The sequence below is a fragment of the Sminthopsis crassicaudata genome, chromosome 5, assembly GCF_048593235.1.
Source record: "Sminthopsis crassicaudata isolate SCR6 chromosome 5, ASM4859323v1, whole genome shotgun sequence".
Lineage (NCBI taxonomy): Eukaryota > Metazoa > Chordata > Mammalia > Dasyuromorphia > Dasyuridae > Sminthopsis > Sminthopsis crassicaudata.
In genome coordinates this window covers 261912277-261937773 of record NC_133621.1, presented here as the reverse complement: position 1 = coordinate 261937773, position 25497 = coordinate 261912277, and the positions used below count along the sequence as shown (strand labels likewise).

General features: G+C 33.4%; 1 protein-coding gene across 7 annotated transcripts in view; it reads right to left on the bottom strand.

Annotated features, from left to right (window-relative positions):
- LRRIQ1 (leucine rich repeats and IQ motif containing 1) overlaps positions 1-25497 on the bottom strand; it is a 297962-nt gene that overhangs the window by 79422 nt on the left and 193043 nt on the right. For 6 of the 7 annotated variants that reach the window (XM_074270901.1, XM_074270905.1, XM_074270906.1 and 3 more), the window contains 2 exons: positions 5164-5299; positions 3223-3286 (listed from right to left, as the gene is read on the bottom strand). In XM_074270901.1, the coding sequence (XP_074127002.1) occupies positions 3223-3286; positions 5164-5299 (200 nt within the window). Of the gene's footprint in view, positions 1-3222; positions 3287-5163; positions 5300-21190; positions 21276-25497 lie in introns of those variants that run through there. The other variant, XM_074270907.1, reaches the window with a different exon arrangement.

Below are 25497 nucleotides of genomic sequence, written 5' to 3'. Positions count from 1 at the left end.
AGGCCTGGGCTTGAGAAGGTGATAGAGGTGGCTTCTTCAAATCCTCAGTATAGCAGAGAAAGTGTTGGAATAGGAGAGGTAAAGGTAGTTCATTTAGAAATTGAAAAAGTTAAGAAAACATGCTTTCTAACATTTATAATAGCTTTAAATTTATTATTCCATTGTTTCCTTTACCTCATAATCATTCTGTGACCCAAATGTGAATGAGAATTTTTTTTGTTATTATGAGAATTCTAGAAAATAGGGAAGAGATATGGAATTTCATGTTATCAGATTCAAACACTAGCAGATGGCAAGTACCAGTAAGTAACGCTCAGAGAGAGAAGGCTTGGTTGCTGATAAATGCTTATGATCTAGCCCAGTCAGGTATTCCAGTTCTAGCATAGATACCTCTATTCTTTACTCTTTACATCATTAAATCTCTTTGATATATAGTGAAAAGCACCACTTGTAAGTGCCACTTTCATGTTTCAAAGACACGCGCTATATTTCTGGAGTATGTACCAGACAGAAGAATAGGGCACAGCCTAAGTATGAAGTACACTGTGATGCTATAGGAAAGTTAGACCATGAGCAAAAACAGTCCAGCCATATATGTGGAATATCAGTGTACAAACTTAACTATAAGGAGAATCTTAGCCTCTTCAGGATATATTTTAAGGATTTAAGTCTAATACCATAAGCTATGGTCCCTCTCTGACATATCTGCAACAGAAGCACTTGTACTTAAATGTTATTGTTTTAAATTACCACAATGTTTGAGATGTAATAAAGAGACATAAATTCAGGTAGCATATTCTTGAGAAATAGTCCAAAGTAATGAAGATGCTTATATAATCTAAGGGTGGCAACCAATCCATCACAAACTCTTCCTTTCTTAGCACAAAGATTGCATGGGAACAACCAAGGAAGGATGCAGTCTTCTGATGTTCTGGCATTTTTTCAGCTTTTCCCATAATGCTACATTATCATATATCCAAGGGTGGGTGGGTTGGTCATTGTCCTTCATTCTTGAAGAGAACCCAAATGAGATCACTATGCTAGAGCTGAGTTTTCATGTGTCTGAATAGAGCTGAGCTCCAAAGACTCTGCCTCAGGTCGGACACAACCAATCCCTTTGAACATTTGCGGTGGACTCTCTAACTTTGGGCATCTTGTGTTTCTTCTGAGATAATTCAGTTCTGCTTTGCTCACAGAGCCCAGCACCCTCTCTGATGAGGGCACAACATTTTGGGCGGTCCTGTGCTAGTCTCCCGTCAATTCTGAAGTTAAGAGAGACCTTGAGAACATCCCTGTCTCGCTTGTTCTGACCACTCTGTGAGCATTCGCCCAGGGAATTCTCCACCCAATACTCTTTTTGGCAAGTGGACAGTTGGTATTCCCACAACACTCCAGCCCAGCAGAGCAGCACTCTAGGCAGTAGTTGTGTGACCCTGGCAAGTCCGGTAGTTTCTCTGAGTCTTTGTTTCATCATCTATAAGACAGAGATAATAACAGCATCTGCCTTCCCCCAAAGGAGTTGTGAGGATCAACTAATATCTGTGAAGGTCTTTGCAAACCCTCAAGTGCCTCCACAATGCTAGCTGTTACTGTGGTTTTGCACAAGGCATCTTGCTTCTCTGGATCCTGATTCTTATCCTCCTGCTGCTCGAAAATGCCTGTCCCTACAGACAGAGCCTCTCTGTTCCAGGATGGGCATCTGGCAGCAGCAAGTTTTTGCTTGCTCATTCTCTTGGCCAGCTTCCTCATCCCCTTGGGAAAACTCCTCAGCTGAAACTGCTCTTCTGCCCCCTAAACTATGATGCATTGAACAGCACCTAAAAAAATCAAGGAAGGAACAGCTGCAACCACAACTAGAGTCTTTGCATGCTCAGTGCTACTGAGGAAATGACCCTAAGTTCCAAAAAAAGAAATAAAACACAAACAAAAGCTTTGTCATTGATTATAATGTTTCCCACGTGCTCCTGTTTGCCAGTGATATCCTCATTATTACACCAGGCTTTAGCACACTACAGAGCTTCCTCAATGATATGTACAGGGATGTGAAAAAGACTGACTCAACTATCCATAAAGTGGATGAAAAACAGTGTCCAATTAAGACATACAGCTAGCTGGGAAGGTCCACTGAATTAGTCTATTATTGATATGTATATGTATGAACATTGATATGTACCATTGGATAAATGGTGCAGCTAACTAGTTGCATCGAGAATTGAGTCATGGGAAGATCAAATTAAATTGCATTTGCAAAAACAAGTTATTTATGTAGAAAATCAACTTTCAGGATTTTAAATTGATTACTCAGACAAAAATTCATTTCTTTTAACATTAAAATTCTCCAACTGATATTGTGAACTGTGAACAATAATACTTGGAGGCATTAAAAAATAAATATCTTAAAGAGTACATAGTGGATTATGAACAGTTTACAGAATGGTATGAACAATAGCATTAGTACAAGAAATGTCATAATCCTTAAGTGATGTCGTTTGGGTCCTCTTCAAGAAGGAAGGACAATATTCAACCCACCCACTCTTCGATATATCCCTACCCCCTTTTTGTCATGTACTTCTGTATATTAATTGAAATAGTAGAAGAATGTTCAAAGTGTCAAGGGACAAAGTGTCAAGAACAAAATTCAACAAAATTTCAAAAATTTTCAAGGAATAAAAATATGTACATTGCATATAAAATAAAATAAAATAAATATAAAATAAAAATATGTACATTCCATATATTATATTGCATATATTAAAATTTCAATTACTTTTTCATTTTGTCTTTCATAGTCTATGTGATGAAGAAGAGTGCTATTTCTTAGGATATATCAATTTTAGGTAACATTTAAAGCATACTGTCAGGACACTTATTTGACTTGATTTTGTTTATTGTTAACTATGTAATATATTCATTACCCTCTCCCAAAGAAATAACTTATTTAATCATAATTTGCTCCAAATTGATTGAATCCTAATTTTAAGCAATACATGACTTTAATCATGTATTAGTGGAAATATATTATGTTAATAATATATTAATAAAGATATACTATTTTCAAAATCTTTAAAGTATTATTTCAATATGTCATTTTGATATTGTTCAGAAGTAGTTACAGTTGTGACATTTTTGTAGTTTAAACAAATTATAGACATATTTTTAAACGACAGTTATTGAGTATTGGTGTCTGCAACATTTTACTGTAACTTTAAACACATTTCTTACCACAAGTTGAACTCGCCCACCATTAAGTACATCTGGATCTAACACAGGCAAGAAGTGAGTCTGACTGTAAAGTGACCAAAGCAGAAAATGTTTTATATTTTAAATGTAGCATATTACATAATGTAATTTTCATATTTTAAAATTTTCTAGAATTATTTTGATCAAAGAACTTGAAAATGTCATTAAGCTACATTTTGGCAGAAAATAAAACATACAATTTTAAGATATCAATTTTATGAACAGTTTTTCCTTGAAAGTAGCAAGAAACTAAAAATCCTAAATAAAACTTTTAATTCCCAAACAAAAAATGTGAAACAAAAACCAGAAACTGATCATTCTTACAAAATATAGAAATTTTACAAACTTAATTCAATTAACTTACATCACTTTATTTATCTTTAGAGAAAAAAAAAATCTCAGTTTGAAACATCTGTAGGAAATTTCATGCATTTTCCTAATGCATATAGTGAACTTTGTTTCTAAAATTGGGAAAAATATTTCAACTACAGAAATGGCATAGTCATAAAACTTGCCTTTCTTTACAAGACCACTAGCTAGACATTTGTAAGGTCCTAGCAAACAAGAAAACCTACAAAAACCTGCTTCTTATATTTTCTTTTGAGAAAAAAAACCTAATTATGAGTAAGAAAAATGTCAACTTCAACATTCAAAAATCTTCCTGTATAATCTTGAATTGTCTATTTCATATAACTTATAACTATACAAACTTTTGTACTAGCTTTTTATGTTTAGATAATGTAGTTAAAGAACTATCTACTGTATTTGTATATTATTGGTGCTATTCATATGGTACATATAAAATGTAGTATTATTCAGCATGAAAATAAAATAAAACAGACATGATAATTACACAAAATCCTTAGTGAAATAATAATGAGCCTTAGAAATTATACTAATGTCAAGAACTTTTTCCTACTTTTTTGGCTCAAAATAAAATATGGTAATACTGAATCAGAATACAAAATACTGATGCAATCTGACTCTTTCATTCTTCCAAACACATGATTTCCATTTTCTTTAACAGGAATTACATGGAGAGAATTGACCACATATGAGTAGAATCAATTAATATACATTATTTAGAGAAGTTATATTTTTGCATATTGTGATTCTCTTGTTGTTAAACTTAGGACTGAATAATTATAGGTTTCGCATTCATTCAATTTGTTTTATAATCAACAGTGACAAGAAATGCAGGCCTAATACTTTAAAACCAGCTTCTGTATTTGGAAACATGACTGTTTTACATCTGCAGCATCTGTCTGTACAGAGAATAATAGGATCATAGAATTTCAAGTGGTAAAGGACATTAGAGATCACCTAGTTTAACCTTCTCATTTGGAAGTTGTGGAGGTCCTCTAATTCTCCTAAAGTCACACAGGTAACAAGTAGAAGCCCTGCTATTTGAACCTTTAACTAAATATATAGAGTTCTTTTCATTACAAAATATTTCCTGAATGTTAAAAAAGAAAAAGTTCTGAAAATTTAGGTGGAATTTTCTTCTTCAGTTGTCTTAAATATTAGCTTAATGGATACATGGATAGCCACTTTTTATTTCATTTCCTTCTTTTCTTCTGCTTTTTTTTTTTGACATATTATATTATAGACTGACTACAGTAAAACCTATGACATAAGCGGCCATTTTGTCTTAGTTTAAGGATATTCTATATTGCATTTTTCAAGCATGATTCCTTGGTGGCTTATCTATTGGCTTTCCATTATTATTAAAGAAACTGAGTTCTTCATGATCATTTAAAGGTTATTAAATCAATTATGAATGAGGGTCTTTGAATAACCTAACCATTTGGTACACTGGCCTTTGGCTATAAAGCTATGTTTGTTTTAGCACAATTAACTGAGGTTTCACATTTCATGATGTATTTACAAGACAAAAATCTAATTGAATGGAAATGACCTCACCCTTTCGAATTTTTGGGGCAGGTTGTTTCATAACTTCCAACTTGCGAATGGAGCCACTGGTAGGTCAGCTCTTTACTGCGCTCAAGTTTTTCATTGGAAATAGCAGTATCTGCACTGGTAAGTTCTTCTTCATCAACTGGGGAAGAAATATATAAATAATGTATATGACAAAATATTAAAAAAAAGGTTAAGAACTCTGTTTTGTTTTTGTTTTCAAAGCAGAGAAGATTTGAACCTCTATTACTTTCTTATTTTACTTTATTTTTGAGGTCTAAGCCTACTTTTTTTGTATAAAAAGGGAAAGACACAAGTATGCTCTGAGTTTTCCCTAAGACAGTGATCCTCCTTGGTGACGTGAGGGTGATTCTTCTAGAGTTCAACAGTTCTTAATAGGGTACTTTTTCTCTGAAATTCCTTTTTGAGTGTTGTTCTAAGATTAACCTATATACACTGGACTCATTCAATAAAAAAAAAATTAGAAATAGCATCACAACATTTGAAACAAAATCAGAATTTTTCAGAAAGAAAAAAAACACACATTTAAATTTCCATGGGATAATCTAAAATCTTATGCCAGGATAGTGTAGCATATTCTGACACTAAATAAGATAAATGTACTCAAGTTAATATATACATATGCAGAAACATAGTGGTTTAAAACATGTTTTATTTATTTTTCTAGGTGTAATTTCATGTCAGCTGTATTGCCCTGCTATTTGAGTTTCTTAAAATTACAATGATTTATATTATTGATCTTTTGTTTCAATGGAGTCATTTCCTATATTCAGATTTTTTTTGCCACTTTCAGGCTCTTTAATCAATGGAGTAACTATTATTCTGGAAAGGAGTGGATTCTATTTCTTTTTCCCCACTAGTCAAATAATCTAATTGCTATCCCTGGGTGGGATGAAAAGAAAGGAAAAGAATAAAATCCTTCCTTTCTCTTTGGTCATTCATACTTCTTAGTGCTTTTTAAAAAAATCTTCTTTAAACTTGGCTATCATTCATTTCCTACTCTGTTAAGTCTAACATATCATATTACTAAACAATGTCTTTTTTTCTTATATTTTTACTCTAAATTGAAATTGGTAGAGAAGACAATTGTGTAAACATCTGAAATCTTTGAATTATTAAGATTCTCACTTTCACTGAGTTACAAATAGGTCAACCTGAAGTTATATTCAATTAATAACAAAATCAACTAAAATGTATATCTTTAAAATTTTTTCTTTGTCTTCTACTTAGTACCATTTTTGACAAATGTCATTTCCATCCCATGTGATGTTGTGTCAGTAAAAAAACATTTAAGCTGAGAAAGAGTAAATTTTTTGAGTCACTGAAAGAGAACTGAATTTTCTAGGCACACCCTTGAACTATTGCTTTAGGGTGCTCTGTGTGTGCAATTTGGGTTAATGCCGGGAAAGCTATGTAACCTGGCAGCCAGGATTTTTTTCTATTTAATTACTTGTAATGGAGATCTGGGATAAACCCATGATTCCATCTCTTTCTATAAAAATAAACTCATTATTAAAATGTATATAGAAAGATTAGCCAAATTTATTCCCAAAGAAAGTTATATGAAAGGAGATAACTTTTTAAGCAATTTTTTTTAAAACAAGGAATTTTTAAATGCACTTGTGTACCCAGATGTTTCTAGCACTATTTAATTTACCAATTATTATTCCTATTTGAGTCTCCATAGGGTTAGATACTTGAGATTATAATTCCCAGGCTTTGTACATTCATTCCAGGTATCGGCCGATATATAGTTTACCTTATATGAAGGATAGTTCCAAATGACTGAGATATGTTTAATGAATTTAACTCTTAGAGAGCTGGAATTACCCTCCTAAACTTTTGGGATCTTTACCTCTGCTTGAGGTACTATATTGATTCCAATGTCCTAGCTCACCTTTTGAAAATTATTCTTGGTTGCTATTCTGAAGAACAAATTATTTTTACTTTTATCAAAATCTTTCTTTATATGCATGAGATTGATATGTTTAAAGGTCCTAAGAAGCCATGGTTGCTGTTCAAATAAGAAAATGTAGGAGGTGGAAAACAAGAAGCAGCTCAAATGAATGAAAGCATGTTTTCCTCATGAAAATGGCAGCAACATAATGTAAGTTGAAGAAATATATGTACAATGAAAGTTTGGGTACATGTCCAGAAAACCCAAAATCAAAGTCCCCACCTAGGAGATATGCATCTGGGATGATGGCCAGTGAATGCAACATTCAATGTTGGCTATCCATGTGGTTGAGATTAGCCTCCTTCCATTGGCTGCATAGTCAGAATTGGTTGCATCTTTAAAACTACTTGAATAGGATAGTCTCTTTTCTCTTTTTTACAATTTAGCATGTTTACCTAACCTACATTCTTTTTTTGTTGTTAATCTCTTCTTTAAAAAAAAATTTTACTTTGTTCATATAACAGGGAAAATGCAACTCTAATTTTCTTTAGTACTTAAAAATAAACAAAATAATTGGAGACACTACTCACAGAAGGTACTAGCATGGACACCATACAGTAAGTAAGGAAAAAATTTTGAAGACAACTTTCCCTTTCCCCTAGGCCAGCTGGCCCCAATAAAAGAGCTTGGGGTTTTGCTTTTTCTTCATTTGTCCTCTTTAGTTCTAGGTACAGGGAATGGAATCCTAGACCCAGAAGCTTTAACCTTGAGAACTTTGGAGCCTGGAATTCCAGGACGAATATTACAAACCAACCCCAAAGAGCAACAAACCCTGAGAAAGAAGGATTCAAGGTAGAAACCTGGGAGGGAACTTTGGCCTTGAAACCTGGTGAAACTAATCCTATGTTTGAGCTAAATTATGAACCTAATCTTTCTTTCCTCTCCTCAGAGATTGAGGGGGAGCAGGGAAAATTATGTTCCTGAGATATTCCAGGGCAATATTTGTATGCCTATTCTGGCTATGCTTTTCATGGAATATTTCTTTGAAAAAATTTATCTATTAAATAGTTAAATGGAACTGGGGTATCTGGACTCTTAAAACTGAGGGAATGATCACTGTTACACATGAATAAAAGAAAAGTATAATTAAGAAATATTTTAAAAATCCAAATTCTTATGTTCAGACTTAAGTATCCCTACACACATTCCTGTAATATGAAAAATATTCACAAAACTTTGTTTATAATAAAAACTCATTGAATGAAAATACTCTTTGCCTCTGTCTATGTCTGTACCTGTTTCTGTTTTTCTCTCTGTTACACAGATATATAGAAATACATACATATATACACACACACTTCCCACATATGTTACTCACAGTTGACTGCATTTACAAAGCAGGGGGGCATGTGCCAATTTCTGTTTTTAACCTGAGCGCTGCCCTACCTTAGACAAATCTGTGACTCCCTAACTTTAGTGAGTGGACCATATTCCTGCTAAACTTTGAGTTCCAACATTTTAATGTTGAGTTCCAACAGTACTCAGAAGTCCAGAGCTGAAGAGATTTGTCAACCTCAGTCTTCCTATTATCTAGGTTTACAGTCCTGGGCCATGACTAGATATATGAAAACTCTCAAAGGCTATAGATGATAACACTTATTAAGTTAAATTTCTATGTATAGTTTTTAAATTTTTCTTATTAGTTTAAGCTTGAAAAACATCAAGAAAGCAGAAAACTAGAGAAAAAATAATTTATAGCAAGTTTCTTTGATAAGGAATTGAGCCATTCCCCAACTATATGGTCAAATGATATGAATAAGAATTTTCAGAAGAAGAAATCAAAATTATCATGTCATATTTTGCTATCACCTTATGACTATTAGAATGGCTGTGACACTGAGAGAAAAAACCAAATGCTATGAAGGGATGCAAATAAATAGGGAGGCATGCATTTTGGTGAAACTGTGAGCTGGTCCAACTGTTCTGGAAAACAATTTGGAACTATGTTCAATAGGCTATAAAATTATGCATACCATCTGACCCTAAATCACAAAGCCCAACAACTTTAAGGTTCAAAGCATTTTCCATTACAATGGGCTGGTCCAAGGAAAGACTGTGGGTTTTAAGCCAGCACTGACAGTGAGAGCCTTGTGTTGGTGCTAAAACTAAGGGCAGATAAGAGAAATCTTTCTATCTCCTTCATGAGGACCACCATCAACCAAGATGCTCATGGCAGATTCAATAATATTCAGCCGAAAGTGCAAATCAAAGAAGGCTCATTTGGGATCCAATGGAGGAAGAGAAAAATGTAATTGGAGCTTGGGGAGAGTCCATGTGTGTTTGGCAGAAAGCTGCAGGTAAAAAGTACCTATGTGTGGGATGCTGTGCATGAGATAAAGTGCACATGGGGAGGGAAGGATCCACAGTGTGGAAGAATCACGTTTTCTGGGACTTTCTAGCCCAGCTGGTTTTCCCCAAAGTTCGGTTTTAATGGAGAGAGCAAGGGACTAATGTGAAGTGAAGTGGAATGGGGTTTGAAAAGTCCTTAAGAATGAATCCAAGCATCAGGGCTTGGGTATGGTGGTGAGAAGCAAGCAGTTGTGGGGAGATAAGTTGGGAGTGTGGCTGTTAAGTGAGGTCGAAGGGATGGCAATGGTTAGGAGAGTTTGATTCAAACAATGGCCCAGCACTGGGGATTTTGGAGTATGCTCAGGTGAACCCCATGTAGGTACTTTCCACTACCAGTATCATTTGGTGGAGCCAGAAGCCAGTGGTGATGAAGAAATGAACCCATCCACCCAAGAGCATTGAAGGGTAATACTCCTATCTTTGGCTAAAAAAGTCAAGCTGTTCCCCTAAAAATCTTTTAGGGTCTATGTCTCAAAGAAAAAGGGAAAGGACCTATATGTAACATCTTTATGTATATCTATACAGAGAGAGAGAGAGAGAGAGAGAGAGAGAGAGAGAGAGAGAGAGAGAGAGAGAGAGAGAGAGAGAGAGAGAGAGAGGAAGAGAGGAAGAGAGAGAGAGAGTGCGCTGGGGTCTATGTTCCAAAGAAAAAGGAAAAGGATCGATATGTAACATTATATGTATATTTATACACACAAACATATTTTATACATTTATATACAGAGAGAGGGAAAGAGAGAGAATTGGCAAAGAAGTGGACATTGAAGACATACCTATTAGCTGAGGAATGGTTGAACAAGCTGTGGCGTATTATTATGATGGAATACTATTCTGCCATAAGAAATGAAAAGAAGTATATTTTCAAAAAAATCTGGGAAAACATATGAATTGATGCAAAGCAGAATGTGCCAAACCAAGAAAACACTGCACATAGGTAATATCAATATTGTAATAATGATCAATTGTGAATGACTTAGCTGTTTTGATTAATACAATAATCAATAACAATTCCAAAGGATTTATGATGAAAAATGGTTTCTACCTCCAAAGAGAGAACTGGTGAATTCTGAATGCAGATTAAAGCATATATTTTTTTAACTTTATTTTTCTTGCTTTTTTTGAGAGAGGGGACAACATGGTCAATATAAAACATTTTCACAGGTATAATTTCACATGTACAAACAATGCTTGACTTTTCAATGAATGGGGGAGGGATTGGAGGGAGAGATAATTGAGGATTCAAAATTTAAAAGAATGTTTTTTAAAAAACTTAGTCCTATGAAGTCATGTCTGATCACTGCCTTTATCAGAGTACTTAAGTCTTTCATTTTTTTTTCTTTTGCAATGTTCCAATTATTTAAATTGTTCTACTGCTTCTGCTTACTTCACTCTTGTTCAATTCATACAAGGTCTCTGATGTATCATTACTGAATTAAAAGAAATATACTGTTTAGTCATGAGTACAACTGTAAATTGTTTTGAGTTCAATTCTAAATTGTTTTCTGGAATGGCTAGAGTAATAACAGGGTATCAAAGTACTGTCTAAATCCCTCCAAATATTGCAACTTTATTTTTTTTTATCATTTTTGCCAATCTGGTTGGTATAAAATGGAAATACAAAGTTGTTTTAATTTGTATTTCTTTAATTATTCGTGAGTTCAACCACAGGGTTATATGTAGATGCCTTTTTTTTTTCTTTTGAGAAAAGTAATGGTTATATTCTTTAACCATTGAGGGAAATGGCCTTTTAAAAAATATATTCCTTTGTATCTTGGCTATCAGACCTTAACTAAAAAATTAGCTGCAAAGAATTTTCTCACAAGCATTTATTTTTAAGTTTGAATGACATTGGTTTTCTTTATCTTTATTATTATTTTTTTTTTTTTTTGTGATTAGACCTTTAACATCTAGGTCTTATTTCCATTCAGTGATTATTGTGGTATGTGGTGTAAATTGTTCATCTAAACTTATTTTTGCCAAAATACTTCACAGGTTTCCTAGTAGTTTTTATTGAATAATATGTTCTTATAGCAGTGGTTGAAATATTTTGGTTTATCAAATGATATGCTATTAGCGCGCATATACTTTGTGTGTTATGAACTTATTTGTTCTATTCAATTAACATTTCTGTCTCTTATCCATTACCAAATTGTTTTGATAATGATCAGTATCTGGTATGGTTAAGATATGGTCCTTCTAAGTCCTTTTCCTTAACACCTTTTTTTTTCATTATTTTCCCTATCATAGATCATAATTTTTACAATTCAAGGTTATCTAATAGAATACTCTTATTTTATCAGACCATACAAAGAGATTAAGTGTTTAGCCTTTGATTACACTAACAGTAAGAGGCAGAGGATTAAAACTACTATCTGATTTCAAACATCACAGTCTTATACTACACAATATAATTCTCTAAAGCCCTCATGTCTTCCTGTTAAGTACTCAAACCCTGGTCCTCCTATATGACAGGAAAGGATAAGCTTCCCTGATTTAGAAGGAGAACCTTAGGTACTAACATTTTAATGATATTTATACTACCCAATCATGATTGAGTAATATCTTTCTACTATTTAAGTTTCTCTTAATTTTTGTGAAGATTATTTGAGAGTTGTGTTCACTTAACACTAGCGTGTGTCTTGGGAATGAAACTTAAAGATATTTTATACATTTGAACATAATTTATTTGTCTAACTTACTAATGGGTTTTGTTCATAATGTATGCATGTTTATTTTTATAACTGATACTTTTGCTTAATTTAGTGTTTAAATTAATTTTAGTTGACTTTCTAAGGTTCTTTAAATAAACCATCATGTTATCTAAGAAACACAATAATTATATTTCATTTTTGTTTTTGTTTACTGGTTTATTTATTTATCTTGACTTACTGCCATATCTAGTATTTTGTTGAAATCTATCAAATCCTAGAGATAGGTAGATGGTACAGTCTTCATTTTAAATGGAGTCAAAAAGACCTGAATTCAAATCTGTCCTCGGATCTTTTCTTATTGTGTGAGTCTGAGCAATTCATTTAACCTCTTTTTTTTTTTTTTTTACTTTTATATATTTGTAGCATGAGGACATAAATAGCACACTTCACAGGGTTGTTTTCAGAATAAATTGGGAAAATATTTGTAAAGCCTTTCATAAAGTAATGTGCTAGTTATCATCATCATTAACAATGAATTCTTAAGTTTTACACTGGACTTTACTGACAAAATCTCTGATATTTTTCTATTACATAGAATGATGTTTTTTGATTTTAGATAATACTTGACATTAAGAAATGGTCCATGTTTTCAACATGATACTGTACTTTTAAAAAAGTTTATTCTAAATCTATTGATATAAGCATATGATTTCCCTTGCTTGTTATTAATCAGTTCATCATGTTTACAATATTCCTAATATTTAATCAGTTCTATATTCTTCTTATAAATGTGACCTGATCATAGTGTGTGATCATTTCAGTATGTTGTAGCATTTTGCTAATATTTCATCACAATTTTTCAAGCAATTTTTGAATGTTAGACAATGAGATAACATATGTTGTAAAAAGTATTATGTAACTTGTATAAATATATCCATTTTTAGAGATACTGATTTGTAATTTTTATTTTATATTTTGTCTCTCCTGGGTATAGCAAATATGGTTACAAAAATGTTTCTATCTTCACCAGACATTTATTGATGGTTTCACATTTTAACCAAAATAAGTTCTTGTCTCAATCAAATGGTACTTCTAAAGATTAAGACTATGACATATATACATACGTGTATATATGTGTAACATATGTTATATATATAATTATTTGTGATCTATATTTTGCGTGTATATACACACATCTAATTTCAATAAATTGTATTTATGTTCCTTGAACCTTAAAAAATAAAGAGGGGAAAGGAAGACACAAAGAAGGAAGGGTTCACACCATTATGAGGCCAGGAACTATCTTTTGTTTCTTTGTACCATTGGTGCTTATTAGCATAATGACTTGCACATAGTAGACACTTAAATATATTACCAATTTGTGAAGGGTTTTAAATGCATAAATGAAGAATAAATATTTTATTCTACAAATAATGGTGAGTCAGTGAAGTTTCTTGCTTGGGTGAGTGCTTTATGATGATTATTTTGGTAGCTGTATGGAGAAGGGAATGTAGAAGGCACAAATTGTTGGCCAGAAATCTAATCAGGAGCCTGTTGCAATAGTCCAGGTGAGGGATTCATAAGACTTGAACTAAAAGCAGTGGCTGTATGAGTGAAGTATGACAAAATACAAGATGTTATGGAAGAAGACTTGATGTGAATTTGCACATGACAGGATATGGATAGAGAAAGAATTGAGGAGTTTGGGATAATTCTAAAATTGTGAAACTGAGTGACTGGAAAGATCATAGTGCACTCAATAGGACCAGCAAAATTAGGAGGAAACACAGATCTGGGGGAAGGGGAGATAATGAGTTCTACTTTGGATATCCTGAATTTGAGATATCAGTAAAAAAAAAAAAAAAAGATGGTTCCAACAACCTGTTGATTATGTGGGACTAGAGCTTAGGAAATAGTCTACAGCTGCATATATAGATCTGGGAGTTATATACAAAGAGAAAATAACTGAATTTCTGGGAAGTTAAAATCACCAAGGAAGTATATGTAGAAAGAGAAATGCAAATGGACCAAGACAAAGCCTGGAGAGACATTAACATGAACAGAGACAAAGATAAAAGTAAAATAAAAATGATGTCTCTTCAGGGAGAAGAGTACCTAGGAAGAGGAGACTGTCAAAAGTGAAAATTTCTACAAAGAAGTCAAGAAGGATAAAAACAGAGAAAAGTCTCCTTGTAATTGTTAATGCTTTATATTAATTTATTTCTGTATGAAATGTGGTGAGATAAACAGATTTAATGTCCTTTGCTCTTTTCCCCCCTTTTAAGCATCAGTTACTCTGAGTAGCTCAGATTAGAAGTGCTGTGATTAGATTTAATTTCTTCTAATTTGTTGTTGTTTGACTTAACTAAATGATGGCTTGATTACGTACGTGAAGTTGATCCTGGTATGGTTCTGATATCAATAACCAGTCACTAAATAGACATTAAGCACCTAGAATGTTGTCATTTCCTGTTTGTTAAGAAATAATATTTGTGTGTATGTGTGTGTTGCTTCAAGCTCACCAAGTTTGCTTTAATACTCTTCTGAAGAGTCTAGAATTGTTTGGCATCTCTGTTTCTTAACCAGGAAACATATCATACATTTTTTGCCATAGTAAAATCACTGAATATTGATGTACATGTTGACTTCATTTATATGATCTTCTCAAATTCTTTATTTCTTTATCTCCAAATCTCCCACTGGAGCCCTCCAAATATCTCAAGTCAGACTATCTCTAGTCATGTTTCTTAGTTCCTTAAGCCAATACTCATTTAAGCAAGATTGAGAGGTGAACTGTTTCCTTCATATGGACAAGAGGGGGAGTGGGGTGGGAGGAGGTGGGCAGGAGAGACAGAAAGAGAGGAGGAGGAAAGGTAGAGGGGGGAAAGGGAGAAAAGGGAGGGAGGGGAAAAGAGGGGAAAGGAAGGGAGAGAAAGAGGGAAGAGGAGAGGAAGGGAGAGGGAGAAGAAGAGAGAGGGAGATGGAAAGGGAAGTGAGAGAGAATGGAAAGGGGAGGGAGAGAAAAGGGAAGGGAGAAGGAGAGAGATGAGAAGGGGGAAGGAGGGAGAAGGGAAGGGAGAAGGAGGGAAAGAAGAGGGAAAGGGAGAGAGGAGGAGAGGGAAAGACAGAGACACAGACTAGTTCTGCTAGTATCAAGGTGATAGAACTGGGATCAAAGAGTAAAAGTTATAACAAAGCAGATTTGTGCTTAATCTAAGGATTGCTATTGATAATGACAGTATTGGAAAGTGAAATAATTTATTTCAAAGGACAGGAACTCAACTATTCCTAAAAGTGTTTGCTAAAAGTTTTCAGTAGAAACCAGATGGAAACTTTTAGGGGATATTGTGGAGGAGATTCTCAGTCATAAAGGGATTAGATTCTCCAGTTGGGGTATTATGTAATTTTCTAATTAAAGCTTTTCATTTTCAAAATACATGAATAACTTTCAACACTAACCTTTGCAAATTCTTTCAAAAACCTTTCCAAAATTTTTCCCTCCATTCCACCTTTCCTCTAGATAGCAAGTAATCCAATGTATTTCTACATTTATCATGCTGCTCAAGAAAAATAACTTCAAAAAGGAAAAAAAAATTAGAAAGAAAACAAAATGCAAGCAAACAACAAAAAGAATGAAAATACTATGCTGTGATTCACACTCAGGACCACAGTCCTGTCTCTGGGTGCAGATAGCTCTCCATCACAAGACCATTGGAACTGGCCTGAATCATCTTTAGAACTGATCACTGTATAATCTTGTTGTGTACAATGCTCTCCTATTTCTACTCACTTTACTTACAAAAAATAGTAACAGACTTATGGAAATCTCCCAGACTTCTCTGACATCTTCTTGCTTGTTGTTTCATATAGAAACAACTATAACTGTTTGGCTTATTCTCCAACTGATGGGCAGTTTCTTGCCTACAAAAAGAGCAGCCACAAACATTTTTGTACCCATAGGTCCTTTTCCCTTTTTATGATATTTTTGGTTACAAACCCAGTAGAGACATTGCTGGATCAAGGGGTATATGCAGAGTTTGATAACTTTTTGAGTATAGTTCCAAATTGCTCTCTAGAATGGTTGAATTAGTTCACAACTCCACCAACAATGTCGAAGTTTTCCCAGATCCCCTCCAACATTCATCATTATCCTTTCCTATTATTTTAGCCAATCTGAGAGGTATGTAGTGGTACCTCAGAGTTGTGTTGTCTTGCATTTCTCTGATCAATAATGATTTAGAGCGCCTTTTCATATGAATATACATGATTTTAATGTCTTCATCTGAAAATTGTTCATATCCATTAACCAATTGTCAACTGAAGAATGGCTTGTATTTTTATAAATTTGAGTCAATTCTTTTTTATGTTTTAGAAATGAGGTCTTTATTAGAACTCTTGGATGTAAAATTTTCCCCAGTTTACTCCTTCCCTTGTAATCTTGACTGCATTGGTTTTGTTTGTACAAAAACTTTTTAACTTAATGTAATCAAAACTATCCATTTTTTATTCCATAATTTATTTTAGTTCTTTGGCCACAAATTTCTTCCTTCTCCACAGATCTGAGAGATAAACTATTCTTTGTTCTTTTAATTTGCTTATAGCTACCACACTCATGTCTAAATCATGAATCCATTTTGACCTTATTTTGGTATAGGGTGTTAGATGCTGGTCAATGCCTAGTTTCTGCCATACTAACTTCCAGGGTGTTATGTGATTTTAAATGTATATTTTGATACTTTTCCATTGACACCTTCTTAAGATATAGAGCTGACTGAATTGACAAGGATCTTAGCAGTGAAACATCAGCTTTAGTCTTTTAAACTGGAAGGATTTCAAGTATGATTCTGGAAATGAATTCTAGAGTTTGGCATACAAGACTTGGGCTACTTCAATTTTGAGAATTGAGTAATATGGTTTGGTGATCTTGAAATAAGGGGTCTCTGGGAATGAGCTTCAAAAAATAGAAAAAGTAGAACTTCCATTGACAACAGGAGGCCGTAGCAGAGCCCAACAGAGGTATTTTCAGCAGCTAATGACAGATGAGCTGACTAGATGGATGAAGACAATTCCTTAAGGACTTTAATGGCTTAAAGGATTTATGAGCCCTAGTGAGAAGAGCCAGCTGGATACCAACTCTTGCATCCCAGAAGAAAGCTAGATATAAGGAGAACTTTCAGGGTACTCCATGAGGAGAAAAAAAAATTCTTCTACCAAAAGTCTCAAGATAGCCTTTTGCCAGTAAGGTTCCTTATATGAATGGTTATATTTTAGTAGATTTGAATCCAAGCTCCTTAAAGACCTTTGGCTCTGCAAGGAAAGAGCAAACTCCTAGTCGGTAAGAACTGCTTTTGTAACTACTATTTTTGTCATTTTTTTCAATAAATCACATTTATAAGAGCTAATATCTATTTTTTAGTCTTTTCCCGCAAGTTGACTGATAATGAAGAACGTGATGAGGGGTGGCTTAAGGTTGCCTCTAGGATGCTGGAGTAATCAGCTATCCTCTAAAGGCCCAACCATTTCCCATGGAAGTGGGAGTTGAGAAAGTTCTCCTAGAAAAGGGTACTCCACTGGCCTCATAATAAAGGTTTCTTCAGCTGTGGTAATTCTTGACTGTTGATCAGTTCTCAGAATGGTTGTAATTTGTGTCTATAGATGGACTATCCAAAGTAATGAAATCACGGATTGGTGAAATTCTGAAATATCTCAGTATTTTGAAATGATGGATTATTATTTGTTATTAAATTATATGATTGCAATGAAACTTGTTTTGTATATTTTGCTATTTTCTTTAAGGAACACAAAGTATAGCAAGCAACTTCAGGCTCTATGAGGTTCTCCCAAGATAACAGAACATTTTTACTAGTAAAGGTGCTTTCCTTTTATTCATTGTGGGTAGAGTATGTTTCTTATTAAATCCATTGCTTCAAATAAATTCATTCTTTGATATTTTAAAGTACAGTCTCATAATTAAATGGGAGCAATAACCAATTATAATTGAGATTTCTAAAAAGAGAAAGTTAATCATTTTTATTACTGCATGCTAATGATGGCAGTTTTCCCATGACATACTTTTTTTTCTTTCTCAATATCATTTTATAGTAATGCAATTCTTAAATACTTGGTTTCATGGATGGCAAAGAGTCTATATCCTTTTTTTTTAGGTTTTCAAAAGTCACGATACAGTCTGAACTCAAACAGAGAAAAAGAAAAAAAAAGAATCTATAGTATGGAAATGTTTTTGGTAACTTGGATAGATTATATGCTGAAAATACCTTTAGAAATATGATTTATATTAGAAAGTATAAATGTTCCGTATGTGTTTATTAAGAGAGGTTATTGCATCATACTTCACAAATGAAGCAAACATAAAATTGGATCTTGGCACAAACGTTACACTTACAGAATTTTAATTTCATTAACATCTGTATAAATACTTGTTGATAGGCTGTTTATGGCTTCCTGGTTAACCAATCCAATCTGTGTTTTTGGAAGGCTGACAGCACTGGCATGAAACCAGGAATTCTATAAGGGCTATTTGTATGGGACTAGCAACATCCCTATTCTTTTGAATGTATTCAAATGTACATGAAATTAATTACTAGAGGAAAAAAATGGCTTAATGAATACAGAACAGGATTGTTGGGAAGAGAATTTAAAAACAGAAACTTTGGGGATAAAGCCAAATTTAAGACATGTAAGCCTCAAAGAATGACTGAAACACTAATCACTCTATGGCTTGTTCCAAAATATTTCATGGTGGGGGAGTAAAAAAAAGGTACTAGGATGACAGTTACTTGACAGTTTTAAACATTTTTTGCTAATATTAAATATGGGTCTGCCTTGGTGGAATAATTAAATCACTTGAAGGACGTAGTCAAAAGCAAAGAAAAAACAGACAGTGAAGTACTGATGTACATCTTTTAAATTATTTGGGCTCTGTGAAAACAAAATTTCCTGTGTTATGGGATTACCAGATTTAAGATATTTAATATAGAGATGTCTCTATATGGAGACATTGGGACACCTGCAAGAATAGAAACCCCCTTTCACAAGTAAGATATACATGTTTTCAGTAAACATCTTTTAACGTATATTTCTTATTTTTAAAAAAAGTATTCCTGACCCTTGTCATTGTCAAGATGAATATTTCAACAGTAACATTTCTGTGCTTAAATGCATCCTGTTGTTATACAAATGAACATGTTCTTTTGAGCCCCCCCCCCCCAATGAAGGGAATAGCAAGGGGAATTAAAGTCACATAGGCTACATTTTGAAATTACCATTCACTTTACAAAAGGCTTTAGATTTCTAAGGCACTTACCTCACAACAAAGATAAGATACATAATGTGGATTTGATGGATGAGTGGATGAGACAATGTGTAGGTTAAATGACTGGCCTAATGGTACAGTTGCTAAATGTTGGAACTAAGGTTTGAACCCAGGTCTTCTAATACCAAAATCAATGTTTTTGCTGCACCAAATTGCTGCTCTATGTGTCTACTCATATTTTCATTGATTTCATAATTTGTTAGTCACATGCTGTGATCAGAGCATTTTTGTATTAGGATGAAACATTTAAATAATATATGGTCCCCTTTCTTCATGGATTTTATATTATGGGATGGAAATAAGGCATCAGGAAGAATATTTATCACATGGCAAATTGATTTAAGTTCTATATAGTATTCTTTGTAAGTTCTATAGCACAATATTAGATCTAAATTCTACATAAAATAATTACATAAGAATTAACAAGATAGCAAGAAAAGACAGTGTGAGTAAATGTCCAGAGGCAAAGAAAAGGGATTCTTTTGACTTGTAGCATAGGGAAAGAGACACCAAGATGCAATATTAAAAAACAAAAACAAAAAAAAAAAAACATTAATTAAAAGGCTTGGGTTCAAATTTCTACTCTGTCTTGTACTACTTGTATGACCTTAGGCAAGACACATTCTCTTTCTAGACCTCCATTCTCTCAGTTAGAACTTCTGAGGTCCCTTTCAGCTCTTACTTACTCTATGATCCTTTAGAAGTAATTTGAGATAAGAATCAAAAGACATAATGATTTAGAAAGTGAAGGGGGACTTTGAATGGAGTGTTAGAATAGAAATCAATAAAGGGGCAAGGTAAGTTTTGGGCTAGAGGATTGACATGACCAATTATATAACAGACTATTGTATTCTGACAGAGATATTAAAATAGGGAATCACTTCAGGAAGCCAGCTAGGGAGTGTGGGAGAGACACTTCTGAGCCTGAAGCAGGGAAGTCTTGAATTCAAATGTGACTTCAGTTGTCAAACCATTTCAGTACCTCTATCAAGAAAACCCCCAAAAGAGTTATGAAGACCTGGAATGGCTGAAAATAACTCTAGAAAGAAATTTCAATAAATCAGGCAGCTGGAAATGTAGACCCCATTCTAGAGTAGTGATAACAGAAAAAGATGTGAAGATGGAAATGATGGGATTTAGCAAATATTTGGATATGAGTTATTGGGAGAGATAAAAGTTAAAAACATCTGTACTCTTAGTGGTACATTTAGGGAAAGGAAAATATATTCTTTCCAAAAGGTATGAAGAATAATATTTGACTCTTAAGAGGAGAGAGCAGGACTGGATTTATAGACTATAAAATTTATTCAATTTAATTCAAACAGTGATTATTAAGCATTGACTTTGTGAAAGCATCAGGTGCTAAATAAACAAAAAGAAATTCTCTACTGCTTCAATGTTTAACATATCGGGGGAAGGGGAGGGAAACACATTTATGGGTAAATAAACACAAAGTAATTTTAGCAAGGGAAAAACAGGGAGGTAATGAGGAAATGTCTTATGGGTGTGGGAGTGGTCCCTAAGGTGAACCTTGAAGAAAATAAGAGTTTACTAGAACTGTAAGGGTAGAAGGGAACAATTATATTAAGGGGTATTATGAGGCTCAAATGAGGTAACAGATGTAAATCATTTTGTCAACTTCAAAGGGTTTTAAAATGCTTCTTCCCTTTCTTCTTTTTTTCTTTCTTTCTTTTTCTTTTTTTCTTTCTTTCTCTTTCTTTCTCGTCTTCCTTCTCCTCTTTCTTCGCTTCCTTCTCCTCTTCCTTTTCCTTCTCTTCATTATTATTTTCCAGTCACAGAATCTAGTCTGTTGGTAACATTCCTTAAATAAACTACTGAATATTTACTAAACTCAAGTAACATTTATAAAGCATTACAAGGATATGTTGGCAAATGGTTTTAACAATAACACAATACAAGGATATGCTAGCAAATGTTTAACAATAAGACTCTCCTAGAAAAAAATAAAATGTACACATGTTTAAGTTTATTCTGTATAATTAATACTTTGTTAAATATAAACTTATATTTAACAAAGTATAGACAATAAAAAGAAATAAAGCCATTTTGTAACAATGACTGATTTTTGCTTTATAACAGTAGATTCCAGCAAACTCCTTTTACATCAAGTATCAGAGATAGCCTATGCAAAATGCAAAATGTTGAAACGAATCTAATTGAATCTATTCTTCCTACCCAATTCAATTCAGGATTATGCAATGTTATTAAACATCTACTATATAGAAAATAATTTACTTGAAGCTAGAGATACTCAAGAAGAAGAAAGCCAGTTTCCTGTCCTCAAGGAGTTTGCAATTTAATCATAATCTTATCTCAAAAACTTGAAGTCTGTCATATTTTTTTTGTACTTTTCATGAGGGCAACTATCATAGAAGAAACAAAGTTAGGGTCATAGGTTTACTTTGCTGTATTTTAAAAGAATCTATTACTTAAAAGATCTGTTAGAAGCATAAATCCAGTTCAGTCTATGTACTTTACACTGATATCTAGTAATGACCTTGAAGAAGGCTCTCTTAGTATGACTTTCTCTCTTGTTTCTCCCTATAATTAAATTATGCTTGGAAAATAATTCCACTAGCCTCTTCTCCCCACTCTGGGCTCCCTCAGGGAGTGATAGTATTATAGAGTATTATAGGTTATCCAAACTCAGAGCCACACAATGAATTAATGAAATCTGCGGATGTAAGTAGGTTGTCTTTTTATATAATTGTTTTAAAGAAATGATAAACATATTACAGTTATCTTTTGTCTTATGTGCAGGCTTGCAATTTTGAAGGTCCTCACCAATGCCATGACCTTTCATGGTCCTATATACAGTCATCTCTAATTCAACTCATTCATATCCCTTTGGCATTTGATAAGGTTAAAAAGTTCATTTTAAAAAGAGAATACCCATGTTAAACAGGAAATTCTCTTCCCCCCCTCCAACTCCCATCTATTGAACTCATTCGAATGTTTTGAAAGAAGGTTCAGCTGAGTATTGTACTGATATTTTTATGGTATGAGTTTAAAAAATTTAAGATTATTGTAATAATTATCTGGTCAATATGTTATATATATTTTTAATTTTTCTTTCACCTAATACCCCAAAGTAACTACATTTACAGCAGATTTCACTTAGAAAATGGAAGCCATCCAACCTAAGCTACCTTTCTTCATTTCTAAACCATCTTAGCAACAGCACCTTCTCATTTCTTCCTTAAAGTCACAGAATGAAATGTCTGACATTCATTTCAATGTATGCAAAGTTGTATGCAAAATACTGACCTTATATTAGCTCATCATCAAAATAGAAAAAAAAAAGTTTGTGGCTCTTCTCTTTCTGTATTCACATCACTAAGCTGCAGTTATTATTGCTATTTCTATATTACTGATGAGAAAACTGAGTCTTTGAAAGAAGGAGTAAAAGGAATAAGAGTTTATATAATCACTACATATCAGGCACTGAATAGACAACTTTTTATAATATAATTTATTGAAATAAAAATAAAACAAATCTATAGTCATTACTTCTATTTTTCTTATTAGCCACAATTCTTAAGGCATTATTACTGGGTTTCTGCCCCAACTCTTGCACTGAAAATCTTCTCTCAGACATAACCAATGACTTTCTAATCTGCATATGCAAAAGAGTTTGGCTCAATTTTTAACCTCTTTGACTTTTCTGACTTTGACACTGTTGACCACTCTCCTCTCATGTGTCTGCTTTTCCTACCTCTCTGAAGTCTCCCTGATCTCATTCATTGGATGCTAATCCTCTTCCTGATTTTTTAGAGTTTATCCTTGATTTTTTTCTTTTTCCTTTTTTCTCTTTTCTTTACAGCTTCATTCACTTTCATGGTTTCAGTACTCACCAACAGGTTTCCAACTTGACATATCTATTTTAACCTCGATTCTGAGTGTCACATACATGTACTTCCAACTCACTATAAAATGTCTCCACCTGGATATCCCATCTTAAACTGAACATTTCCAAATGCAAATTTGTTACCTTTCCTCATAAACCTGTTTTTTTTATTTTATTTTACTGTCTTAATAAGTAGCATTATCATTCCCCAAGTTTTCTATATACATAAAATTGGAATTATCTTTTGACTATTTCCTTGCTTTCAATTCTTAGTTTGGTTTTAACTCTAGAACATTTATGATATTTCACCCAAATTCTCTTTGCCACCCCTCTAGATCAGCCTTTCATTATCAATTATCTTGATTATTATGCCATATTTCACTGCCACATTCCAATTTCTAGAATATTTGGGTACACTATCCATTGGGTATACTAATCTATTCAACTTTTCAGAAGCCTATGTTTACCTCTGAACCTCCTCATGTAGTCAAAACTAATCATGTACAAATATTAATTCTTTGACAGTAGGGATCAATTAATTCTTTGTATGTTTTCCCAGCATGCAACACATTGCCCATCACATAGTAGGCATTGAATACATAATTTTGAAGGATTGAAATATAAAAGGACATTTACAAGAAATAAACTGTGAGATATATTTTAATAAGAAATATTAATCTGTTTCCCATTTTACTCCTCTATGTCAGGGGAGGTGGTCTGCAACCTCCTAGATACATTTCCGCACTTGTTCATCACCCTGAAGCTAGAACAACAGGGGAAATAAGTGAGCATACTTTCACTCATAATCTACTAGATGAACATGCTCCGACAGTCTAGAGAAAGAAAGGTAAAAATACTGTGCTAGGTATGTAATTAGGAGATTTGAGTTCAGTTCTGCTTCAGACACTTAGTAGCTGTGAGACCCTGGGCAAATTAACTGTTTGTCTCTCTTTTCTCAATTGTGAAATGAGAATAACAACAATACCTACCTCTTAGGACTGTTTGTTGTGAGGATCAAACGAGATACTATTTGTAAAGTGCTTAGCACAGTGCCCAGTGCATACAAGTGACTTAAAGAAATGCTAGTTCCCTCCTTCCTCTTAGTTACTTGTCCAAAAAGCTTCAGGGCAAGAGAGGCTTTAAGTCTCCCCACCAAATCTTCAAAGCACTGAAATCTTGTTAAGTTTATAGTGAAGGGAAAGAGAGAGGGGCCCTGTGTCTTTCCTCTTTTAGAGAGAGTGACTGTATCTTTAAACTAGCCTTCATTTCAGCAAAAAAAAAAAAAAAAGCTCAAAAACTAATCCAATCCATTCCATCTGCTAAATTCGTTTTTACTCTTCTATTTTCCTCCTATGTTGAGTTTTAGAGTAAGATCGTTTTGAGTTTTTGAGTAAATCATTTCCTTGTTTTGCTCCTTAGAGAATTTTGACTGATTAGTAAGATTCTGCCTTTCCTCTAAGGTCAGCTATAGAACAGAAGTGACTACCATCCATTTTTTTAAGCTTCCAAATCTTTATATATATATGAACAGAAAATTGTATGCAGAGCTCATATTATGGTTGAATAACACATTGTCAATCAAATGGCTTTTATATTATTTTATTTTTTGAATTAAAAAAAAATTTGGTGGGGAGTTATACATGTATATATATATTTTTAAACATTCCCTTATGAATCATGTTGGGAGAGAAAAATCCAAACAAGAGAGAAAAAACATGAAATAAAGAAAAAAAATAGAAAAAAAAGAAAAAAATGAACATAGCATGGGCTGATTTCCATTCAGTTTGCATAGTTCTCTTTGGTTATGGATAGCATTTTCCATCCAAAGTTTATTGGGATTGCTTTGGATCACTTAACAGCTGAGAAGTAAGTAAGTCCATCATAGTTGATCATCAAACAATCTTGTTGCTGCCATGTATAATGTTTTCCTGGTTCTGCTTGTTTCATTCAGTATCAATTCATGTAAATCTTTCCAGGCCTTTCTAAAATCAGTCTGTTCATTTTTTTATAAAACAATAACATTCCATTCCTTTTATATACCATAACTTATTCAACCATTCCCCAAATGATGGACATCTACTCAGTTTCCAATTTGCCACCACAAAAAGAGGTGCTACAAACATTTTTGTGTATGTGGATCCTTTTCCCTCATTTCTTTGGG